Source organism: Cynocephalus volans, chromosome 12 (genome assembly GCF_027409185.1).
Source record: "Cynocephalus volans isolate mCynVol1 chromosome 12, mCynVol1.pri, whole genome shotgun sequence".
In the NCBI taxonomy this organism is placed as follows: Eukaryota; Metazoa; Chordata; class Mammalia; order Dermoptera; family Cynocephalidae; genus Cynocephalus; species Cynocephalus volans.
Window position 1 is genome coordinate 47,012,694 of NC_084471.1, and position 12,023 is coordinate 47,024,716.

A 12,023-nucleotide genomic window follows, 5' to 3' on the forward strand; every position below is an offset into this window, starting at 1 on the left:
TTCTCACATATTCCATTCATTTTGTAATACATTTTTATATCAAATTGTTTACATATACAGGAGCTCAGCGAAAAAAGAAAACCCCACTGTCCAGGGTCTCAAACATCTTATGAATGGCCTATTGAAGACTGACAGTATGAATATAGAGTTATTTTAGCTTTCTTTCTAGGGATGCTGTTCTCAACATTTAGAATGGATAAAATTCACTGGGACACATGTTGAAAATGCAGCTTCCCAGGCTTTAGTTTTGCATAAGATGAGATGTGAGGTTACTGTGAAACACGTAATTGGAGGTATCTAGTATGCCCTTGAATACATAAATCTGAAACTGAGATAAGATGATGGCTCAGAAACCCATATTTCTAACCAACGAAGTGAAGAGAAGTCTAGGGCAAAGCCCTAGAACAATTATCAAAGCAGAAAATCACAGACTGATGTGACAGAAGTCATAATCTAACTGTGCCAAATTCTCTGTATTTAAATGGTTACTGATCTTGGGTATAAGATGGGCTGGTTAGTAATTTTCCAACTTCTTAGCTCATGGAATCATAGAATGTTATAGGTGTAATAAAACCAAGAAATTGTTTCATTCAAGCTTATCAGTTTCTCAGTAAAGAAACTTGCCCCAGAGAGATGAAGTGATCTAAGCTCACAGTTTGTTGTAGAATCAAGACTGAGCTTAACATTATTTCCAATCTATTACACAAAGTCTAAATCAATTGTTGAATCACTGTTGAATCCAATACCAAGAAGAAATAATGTAAGTTTTAATTCAAAAAGAAAATTTATCTGTAAGGGAAGTGCTTAAGTAAGAAAGCAACAAACCGCAAAAGTACCTGGTCTTGTGCAAGTGAGTCTTGAACTGTAATAATTTCATATGGCAGCAAGAGCAAAACCAGATTAGCCAAACTTATTCTGAACTGGGAGTACCTCAGGGCTTGATTTCAAATTATAACTCATGTGTGTGTGCATATGTTTGAAAACAGAGAGCTGGGAGACTGACGAGAATGCAGTGGGGGAAGAGTAAATTTAGGAAATAAACGCACATTGAAAGTGGAGAGGAGGTCACCGTGTATTCAAGACAGCGCTTCATATTACAGATGTAAGGTTAAACTTGCAGATATCAGGTGTTATATTAATGAGAGATTGTTTTCTTAGCACTGTGGAATTATATTCCTCATTATGACCTGACAAGATCTTAGTAAGGTTTTTATGCCAGTAATAAAGATCATTATCTAATGACATTTCCCTTAAATAGCATCCTGAAACTTCCTGATGGGGATAAAGAGGGTATATGATCATATGTTAAAAACTGAGATTTCGGGGCCGAGCCCGTGGCGCAGTTGGTAGAGTGCTGCGCTGGCAGCGCGGCGACGCTCCCGCCGCGGGTTCGGATCCTATATAGGACTGACCGGTGCACTCACTGGCTGAGTGCCGGTCACGAAAAAACGACAAAACAAAAAAAAAAAAAAAAAAAAAAAAAAAAACTGAGATTTCTTTTCCATCGCCAAGAGGCAGAAAACAATCATTTTCCCAGAGCTTTAAACTTTTCATTCGAGGTGTTCTCTCTAACACATCAGCTCTAACCTTCTTTCCTCACTTCCATCCCTCTCATAAAACCATCCCCAGTTCACGCTCCATCTACTCTGACAAATTTTTCCTAGGTAACTCATCCTTCAGTTCTCAATTTAAATATCTTTTCCTGAAAGCCTTATTTCACCCCTGCTTGTTAACACCCATTATCCCAACCAGGTTAAAACTTACACATTTAGTTCACATAACTTTGTGACGTGCATTGCCAATTCTACTATCATAAATAAAAAGCTGAAGCTCATAAACAATAAGTTACCTTCCCAAATTCACTCTACTAACAAATGGAAGAGTGAGGATTAGGAAACACATATTTGAGTACAATGCCTATGAACTTTTCTCTCCATCTTATACTTTGCGTTCTTTTTCATTCACGCAATTCACTCAGATATTTTGATAATGTAGACACTATCTTTCCCATCTCCTTGATTGTTAGTTAAATATTTTGTTTCATTGAGCCTATAGTCTTCTTTCTCTCCTTTCACTAATAACTGCTTTTCTTCTTCTTCTTCTTCTTCTGTCAGTCTCATAAACTTCTGCAAAGAACTATCTAGGGGACCCATATCTTTTGTGTTTTAGGCTAAACTTCTTAAGTTATCTATACAAGGTTGCTAATTTTTTTGAATGCTTATTCTTTTTAAAATTTGACATACATTATTAGAAAAGATACAGCATTAACATCTCTAGAAATATTTAAGAAACGACATGATAGTGACATAGGCAGGCCTAGTTTTGCATGGTTGTGTGGGACTGTAAAAACGACCACACACACTGAAATCATGCAAAGCAATCTTACTGAATGGGAAGAATTAAGATCATACAGTGGCTTTTAAAAATTTTTTGTCAAAACGTTAAAAACTCTCATTGTCAGTGATATATGTACGGAGAAACGAAAGAAGTACAATAATTTTAAACATTAGAAACACTAAGAATAAATGTGTTTCATTTGTACAAATCTCATCAAGAGTAGTTTGAACAGTGCTTGTCTTCTTATATATAAATCATGATATGGAGCAAGCATCTTTTCTATGCCTCGGTGAATTGTCATACTCCTAAATTTGGATCGGCTTACTATTGTATTAGTTTTTTATTGTTGTAACAACTGACCACAAATTTAGTTGCTGAAAGCAAGCTTCATTTATTATCTTACAGTTCTCCAGGTTAGCAGTCAGGGTACAGTTGGCTGAGCTTTGGGTTTCAGGTCTTACAAGGCCAAAGACAAAGTGTCAGCTAGGCTGGGCTTTTATCTGGTTTCTATGGGGGAAAATATGCTTCCAAGTTCATTCAGATTGTTTGGAGAATTCAATCCTCAACCAATTGCTGAAGGTCTGAGGTCCTCATTTCCTTCCTAGCTGTCAGCTGGAGGCCACTCTCAGTTCCTAGATGCACCCACATTCCTTCTCATGTGGCTCCATCCATCTTAAAAACCAGTAATTGCACATCAAGTCTTTTCCACACTTCAAATTCTCTGATATCCTCTACCAGATGGAGAAAACTCTCGGCTTTTAAAGTGTCCACTTAATTGAGTCAAGCCTACCCAGATAATCTCCTCATTGTAAGGTCAATTGACTTAGGACTTTAATTACATCTGCAAAATCCCTTCGCAGCAGTATTTAGATTACTGTTTGGTTGAATAACCAGGCAGCACGTATCTTGAGAGACCATCTTTAAAATTCTTCCCAGCACACAAGTTTTTACCTTTGCACTTTCGATATTTTGAATATCTCTGACGTGTCACTTAGTGTCAAGTTTATTGGCATCTTTGCTTCCTCTGAAACAACTTTATCTTTTTTGTTGCAACCAACTGCCTCATTCATGTTGATAATTTCTCCTTGACAGAGTTCCTCTGGTTGCATATCTCAGGTCTCTAGAATGTTGGCAGTGTCACTATTCCCACGATCTGCCATCTTCTAATTACTCTATTGCACTTCCAGTGTTACCACATTTTTCCTTTGGCGCACTTTTATCTTTTGATTATCTATTTTAAGAAATGGCATATAGATTTATCATTGGAAGACAAAGAGTCAATACAACTACACTCTCTGCTGTCTGTGTATAAACTGCTTCATTCTGATTTATTCCTTTTTTTTCCCCCAGTTTGCTTAAACTGAGGTTTCACCTATACATTGAGATTTTATTTGCATGTTTTTCTCATTTTTAGAAGTTCTATTACTTCATTTTTAAAACTGCATTATCATCCTCTCCTGTTCTTTGCTCATGTTTAAAATTCCACCTATGAATTTAAAGATTTCTAGACACCTTATTCTGTATCTAATAATTCCATTTGTAAAAAAAAAAAGTTCTAGTCAGCAGAAATAACAAAGAATTAGAACTCCTTTCTTGCAGATAAGATTATTAGACAAAGAATATCATGGCAGTAAATGAAATCGTTAAAGAAATTGATGTTTCTTTTATTGCAAGCTTATGTTTTGTGAAAATTTTGAGAGACCAAAGTTCTGTCAGGTAGCCAAGAAGTACAATATCATTTTCAATACATCATTTAATTCTCAGATAGAGATTTCTCTGACTGGCAGGGTATAGTAACTATGTGAAAGCAAGTGTATAGGTATGAATTTCCAAAGGAAATGTTGGTGATGATGACATTGTTATTTTTATTAATTTATTTCACCTCAGGCTATTGTAGAGTTCTCACTTTCTCATCTGTTCTCTCAGAGGTCAGGCAGTTCTATCTATCTATTTATCATCTATCTATCTATCTATCTATCTATCTATCTATCTATCTATCTATCTATCTATCTATCTATCTATCTATCTATCTATCTATCTATCTATCTATCTATCTGTTCTACTCTGCCCATCCTTTCATCAAGGATGTAAACATTATTTCAGGTGTATTGTATTTATAGTTTCAATTTGTGATAATTACGGCCTAATCTCCCATTTCCTCATGTTATCTACAATTTTCCCAATACAGTCTTATTTTCTGTTTTCATTTGTATCTCTGGATGTGTGTGTATGTATTAGAAGCAAAAACTGGGTATTCTGGATATTTCTCTTACTTCTCTGGGTAAGTAACGATGCATTTAATAGTATCTTTGTTGCAATTTATTCTGTATCCAGATGTTTTGCACCAGGAAGTCTTGTTCTAATATCTAGACTACCATACACATAGAAGTGGAAATCTGGCCCAATTTTTGATATTTTTTTTTTTACATTTTTGATGTACTTTTAATTGCATATGCATACAACCCTAAACGAGATAACATTGGTTTGCATATCATTAAGCTTCAAATGAAAGGCAGCAAAGTATAAGGACATATGTTTTACTAAAAATTTTATTTGTGCAGCTCTGTCAATTTATTTTTTATTCTGAGTGACTATATATATATGCATTAACGAGTATTCAAATTGTTTTCAATTTCTTCCTATTCCATATAATCCTGCTAGAGGTGGAAACATGGGCGTATTGGTGTGCTTGTTTTTAACTGCAATATTTTTCCAATTTCTTTTCAAAATATTTTTACCAATTTACAGCCCACCTGCAAATTATAAGAGGTTTAATTGTTCCATATGGCTTTCAGTATTGATGTCATCACTTTTTATTTTAACAATACTGAATAGTTGCATTTCTCTGAATGTAGGTGAACTTTTCACATTGTTTTTGGCCATTTGGATTTCTTCTAAAAATGAGCTATTCTTTCACTTTGTACATTTGTCAATTGTATATTTTGTTAATAATCCTTTATCAGTTATAAAAACTGCAAAACTATGAGCATGTTGAACTAATTGCTTGTTTCTAGCATGATTTAATAAACAGAAAATTTTAACTTTACTATGGTCCAGTACATCAATCTTTTCTCTGTATTTGGTACTTTTATCTAAGAAATTCTTCTGTCATGCACATTTATAAACATACCCTCCTATATTTCTCTAGAAAGGTATGACATTTTCTTTTTCCACATTAAATATTTAATCCCTATGGGAATTAATTTTTGGGTGTGGTGTACAGTTCTATTATTTATTTATGGATAATCTACTCCAGGATGATATATTGGCATATAATCCACTATACCAATGTAATCATAATCATACATCAGGATAACATAATTGTGTATGTGTGTATGTTTTCATCTAACTCTGAATTCTATTCTATCCCTTTGTTTCTGTGCCAAAACCACAATATGTAAGATACTCACACTTGTCAAAAAGATCATGCATCTAGCTTTTAATGTAAATCTTAAAAGTAGCTTGTCAAGTTCTATGAAAACATCTTGTTGCACTTTAATAGGATTGCTTTCAATTCATATATTTGGAGCAATGGTACTGTACTTTCTATCTATGAATATCTTATTTCCCTCCATTTATTTGAGATTTTTTCAACAGATTAGAAGAAAATTTATTACTTTCTCTTTAAACTTTTACACCTTTCTATTATACTGTTTCATGGGACCATTATAATTTGTTGTATTACATTCTAAATGCAAAATTGTTAAATTTCTAGTATTCTGATTTTGGTTATTCATCTTATATCCAGCAACTTAACTGCATTCTCTCATTACTTCCAGTGGTATGTTTGTAAATTCTATAACATTATCCATATAGATATCACCTAAATACAATGAGAATTTTGTTTCTTCCATTCCTGCTTTTAAAGGGAAGGCTTCGAAGTATTCCCCATTAAGCATAGTAATTGTTGTAGATTTTTGGTACGTATCATTCATCAGTGTATGAAAGTTCTTTTAGTTCTTGTTTCTATATTGTTTTTTTAAACAATAATTGCTATTGAATTTTATCAAGCTCTTTGTATGTACTGAAATTTTTACATTTTTTTTTTCTCTAACAGTAATGTGATGATTTTCTGAGTTGGAATTTTGCTTTCTTATATTAACCTGACTTGATAATGTTTACTTTTGTTATTTTAAAGGAATTGGTTTGCCAACATTTTTTTAAAATTTTATCTGTCTTGATAATATATGTAGCCTATATAGTTTTTTGCTTTGCTGTATTGTCTGTAAAATTCTAATTGTTTTTTATGTGTGTATTGGGATAGAGGTGGGATAGGGTTTTTAAAAAGCTATAGATGTATTTTATTATTTAAAATATTAAAAATTCTTTGAGTCACTTTCAATATTATATTTTCTTTTGTTTTCAAATTTGTTCCCTTGAAGTTGTTCATAAACATTGTTTTGTTTTGTTTCGTTTTTTCATTCTATTTAAAAATTCTACTGCCTCAAAAAGAGCACTGGCTTAGGAGCCACACCACCAGCATTCTACTTTTGCTTCTATCATTTCTGGATTTTTGTTTTTTTAACTTGGGCACGTCACTGCTGCTGGACATATTTTTTATTTCTAAAACCAAATATTTTCTTGTTAGCTCACATATTTCCAGTGAGGCCCAAGTAATATGATTGAAAATGTTTTTAAAAATGGAAAAAACAAAAAACAACCAACCAACCAACTCCAGGGATTTATACTCTATCTGCAATATCTTTTTGAACAAGAGCATCACTTGTATATGTTCCTCCAAAGCTGGAACGTGAATGAGAATCAAAGAACTTGTACCTTCCAGAGCAGAGTAAAACCTCCAAAGCCTGATGTAAATTCTAGCTGACCTGAGCAATGGCAATTTGTTAACCATAATTATTTCAAATACTAATGTCGAAAGATGTTTAATAAATGTTGTGCTTTTTAGCACATTAATATATTCTCTTCATTTCATAAAACATCTTTTTAAAAAATTATAAGAAACACCTTAAAGCACCTCAGGTCCTAATGAAAGGCAATGTTACTAATTATTGCGTGTGCAAAGAAAGTTCTTTTTGAATCCTTAATTACTTCAGCACACATTTTTTTACTTTATCTTTGCCAACATCAAGTAACCATTTATTAGATTCCTGATTGGATGCTGCATGCTGTAGTTAAAATGTTAAAAAAAAATAGGAAGTTAAAAGGTATGCACTGTGTTTATTTTTAAATACAAAGATCAAATAATAATATAGTTAGAAAACATGAAAAGGAATAATGCTAAAAGTCTTATTGCCAAGTGGTTGGTTTAGTGACAGGCCTGGATTATACAGCTGACCCATGAAAAATGTGCGGTTTAGGTGCACTGACCCCCATGCAGTTGAAAATCTGAGTATAACTTTTGACTCCCCCAAAACTTAACAGCCTATTGTTGAATGAAAGCCTTACTAATAGCATAAAGTTGATTAACATATTATATGCCATGTGTATTATATACTCTTTTCTTACAGTAAAGTAAGCTAAAGAAAATATTAAGAAAATCATATTAAAGAGAAAATACATGTACAGTATTGTATTTATTGAAAAAGTCCACACATAAGTGGACCTGCAAAATTCAAACCCATGTTGTTCAAGGGCCAACTGTATTTATTTCACCACCTTTTTACTTCATATGGAAAAGGGAAGATTACATATAGTTTGTTTCTTTCACTGATACTGCAGACATCTTAATTTGTAGGATCAGATGGAGAAAAAAGGCTGGGCAGAGTTCCTGTGTCTATTCTGATAAAATTCTCACTTGAGAGAAAGTACTAAGATTCAACATTTATTTTGCTATTTCAATGCCTGAAAAATATGTGCAATTTCAACAGATGAAAATACAGAGTCCAAATAAAATCATTTTTGCAAATTTTGTTTATTACTGTTTACCAATGGGGAGATGCAGTTTATTCACACAGGCAGCCTTAGGGGCAAGGGAAATACACACTTAGTCAGCTATCTGTATAGGATGAACTACTTATGCAAAAATAAGAATCTCCAAAACAAAAAACAGTGGTGAGCATCACTACCCTCCCCCAATGATTCCAGCATGCGATAATGCCAGGCAGTGGCCCTGGGCATGCGGTGGTGGGTACTAATGTATGTAAGAAAAAGCCACAAACCACAGAAATTTTAAAGAACCCCTTTCCCCCATACACACACACACTAAGATACATAATAAGATAACAGGGTGTTCAACACACTTAATCGAGGAGGGCAGGATAGGAATTCTGCTGTTAGAGGGAAGGTAGGTAGGGAAAGGGATAATTCCTAACCATTTTCAACTATATGGTAGGGAGCATTTTCTCTCCCCAAAAAGGTTTGTTCTTTCAGGGCACCTGTTGGACCGAGCCCAACTTATACCCATCCAGGGCAGGAGGCTATTGCCCTAATGGTGGGGGTGGGGAGGTGGGAGGCCACAAAAATAACTAAGAAGGAGATAATGTGAAAAAAACATTCAAAATTACTCCCATTTCTTCCTCTTCTAATCAATAGGAGAAAAGGACAGAAAGGAAACAGTAATGTTACAATCTGAGTTCCCTATCTGAAGGAAAAGTGGACCATGGCCTTTCTTCCTTACTTTCATCCTGCTTTCAAGACATTGTTGGAAGTAGACCAGTCTCACTTAGACCCCTCCTTTCCCTCTGCATTCTCTTAGCTTTGTCTACAAAAAGCCAAGGGCAACAATAACCTAAATTTATGTTAGCTCCTGCCAAGTTTTGATTTTTAAAAGGTTATCACAATTCTTGAATTGAAGACCTGTCTGAAACTAGGTCCCAACCCAAGACAACTCTAGGGGGAGAAGGCAATAATAAGATAGTCTCAAGGCCCCAAGCTCTATGATTCCCTTAACCTGCTAGTCCGTATACTCCAAATAGTTTCTTCTCGGGTAAAAAAGGATACGTGCACAGCAAGGATTAGAGAAAGTAGGTAAGAACCAACTCCATCCCTGTTTACGTCAGCCTTCTGCTTAGGTCCTCAAAGGCAGTATCCAAGTGGAGGTGGGAAGATATAACTACTCATGAACACACAGCAGGAGAGGATACTAGCAAGGCAGTCCTATAGAGGAGAAATGCTTAGGCATGACACTACCTTTTAAATACAAAAATTAAGTTCTCGTCCTGTTTCCAATTCCAACAGAGAGCGCCAGAAGAAACATTCTCCTCTGAGTCTTCCACAAAAACAGAGGAGAAAAAAAACGAAAAAAACAAAAAACCAACCTGAAAACGTAAAGAAGGACAAGGAAAAGGAAATTGTACAGGCTTCAAAAGCAGGAGCATTAAGAGAGATGAATTGAAACTGGTCAATGTGAAAGCTGCAGTGGCAAGCAGCACCTGGGATTATGAGCTGCACCAGATTGGCAGTGGAGCAGGGGACAGGAGAAAAATGGGGCCAAGCCAGAAAGATGAGGCTGGGCCCCTTACTGGGGCACAAAATGAGGTAAGAAAACATTTCAAATAAAGCAGCACCGTTCCCGCTCACCTCAGGGCTCTCATTCCTCTATACCCTCACTCAGGGAGTAAGAGGATATTTTTGATATGCAGCTCTCACTTCCCACATCTTTTCTTATCCCATTCCCTGAAGCCAGGGGATTCTGGAGGTCCTTCCCTGACTTCCAGCAACAAAAGGACAGCTCTGGTTGTCAAGAAAATTCAAGGGGGACTGTGTGGAAAGGACTGCCCCTTGTGAGGAGCAGAGACGGTGGTTGACAGTCTGGATGTTCACCATAACAGAGCTCTGACTGCCCAACCAAAGGAACAGAGGCATTCAACAGGATTCTGCACACAGTCGAACGAGAGACTACCCAGTCCTGCTCCTTGGCTCCTAGCACTAACCCATTCACATTATTAAGGGCAGCTGGGAGAGAGGTTCCCTGTGGGCTCAGTTGTCAAACCACAGCCTCCTGCAGTCATAATGCTCTTCTATAGCTCAGCCCTGCCCCTGGGGTGGGAGGCAGGTAGTGACTTAGTATAATGACCAAGTCAGACCCATGAACTGGCTAGGTAACTAGTAACTCAGAGTAGACTGCCTCACCAAACACATGTCCATGGCATAATACATCCAAATATGCATCTTGCAGTTTGAGAGATAGTGCACAGTTGCAGAGGTCTCTGCCAACTCCCGAGGGGATCATATGAATCCTCAGCCTGTCTGGACAACCCTGTTGTCCATTTGCCAAGCCTATGCCATCAGGTGGGAAGGCAAGAAAAAGGGCTCTGTCCAGCCGAAGGCTAGGCCTTGTACCCAAGTCCGTTGAAATCACTGTAAATGCTGGACCTCTGAAACAGGTGGTTTTGAACTTCTCTTCTTGTTGGAGCCAAGGTAATAGAAATTCCCTACCAAATTCGACTGTGAATTCTTTTTCTTGGTTTTCCCAAACTGAAATTGTTAGTATCCAAATTTCATACCTGACTTTCATTTGTCTCAGAGAAACACAAATCAGAAGCTCAGAGATAAGGGGAACCCACTGATTACGGCCCGACCATCAATAATGTCCAGGCTGTCCAGGAAGCCCTTGACACCAGGCAAACAGAAAGGCAGAGGAACCAAAGGGCTTCATAAGCTGGGCACACAACTGCTCACCTGTGTATTGGGGGCAATACAGGGATCTTGTGCACATCCTGGTGTGTTTAGAGATCAACACCCCATTGCATGGTGCCCAGGCTGTGAGGCTCCTCCTGCCCAGAGGGTTCAGAGCTGTCCCCAGGTAATACACTCAAAAAAGGATCCAAATTCCTAAATTCTTCACTTTGGGTTTTTAAATGCTAGGATCTTCAAGGGGAACTGGGACTTTTGTTTGATTTCTTTTCTATTTAGCTTACTCCTCCAAGCCACAGGACCAGTCTGTGTTATTGTCCTGGTCACTCTCAGACTCTCTCATCTTGCAGCTACTGAAATTCCGGAGGTGAGCGCTGCAGCTGTTGATCAGGCCCATTCCCAGGTTCTCCAGGAAGGGAGCAAAGCGGGAGGCGGCAAGTTCCTTTGTCTTCCACTGGCTGTATGCCAAAATCCTTCACGCTACCAGTCTCTGCGAACTCCAGGTAGAAGTAGCCACACTTGACTGCCCGGTGCACCTCAAAGCAGAACCCCAAACAGGAATCCTCTATCAGGTCTACGTATATCTCCTGAGCGATGGCCTCTAGCTTGTTAGTATCCAGGTTGGCCAATGAAATTTCCTCCATTTTAATTTGTAAACGACTGTGGAGAGGGCGCTCCTTTTACTCACGGCAGCAACACGTCGGGCTCCGCAGGCCGCGCCTAGGCCTAGAGGCCTTTCAGGGCCGCGTCCAACGGCGGCGGGGACAGCAGCTTCTGCGGCGGCAGAAGCGGCGGCAGCGGCGATTGCTCCGGAACTCCAAGTCCTTCCGTTTGTGGTAGTCCCTCCCGGGTTCTGGGGCTCGAGCTGCGCCTGGCTACGGACTCTGGGCCGAACGGTCTCAAAGCCTCACCCAGCCGCCCCGGCCTCTTCCGCTCCGCAGTCAGTTCTAGCCCCGCCTCCCCGCTTCCGCTCTTCAGCGCGCCTGCGCACTGGCTCCGTGCAGGCTCGCGGCACTTCTCTTTACGCGCAGCTTCCTTGAGAGCATTTATGAAAACGAGTGGGAAGGACAGAGCTGTGTTTGGCTTTCATTCTCTGATTGTGAGAAGGTTGCAAGAATGCTATTTTATGTTATTTTATTTGTAGATTTAAA

At 37.8% G+C, this 12,023-nt stretch overlaps 1 protein-coding gene across 1 annotated transcript; it reads right to left on the reverse strand.

Annotated features, from left to right (window-relative positions):
- Positions 1–8,190: 8,190 nt before the first annotated feature.
- On the reverse strand, positions 8,191–11,802 carry ATXN7L3B (ataxin 7 like 3B). The gene has a single exon (XM_063076026.1). It carries the CDS (start codon positions 11,514–11,516, stop codon positions 11,223–11,225), a length of 294 nt encoding a protein of 97 aa, XP_062932096.1. The 5' UTR covers positions 11,517–11,802; the 3' UTR covers positions 8,191–11,222.
- Positions 11,803–12,023: the final 221 nt, after the last annotated feature.

What these genes read in the sequence shown, in the direction of transcription:
- ATXN7L3B (XM_063076026.1), bottom strand. Translation starts at nt 11,516, where the DNA reads ATGGAGGAAATTTCATTGGCCAACCTGGATACTAACAAGCTAGAGGCC.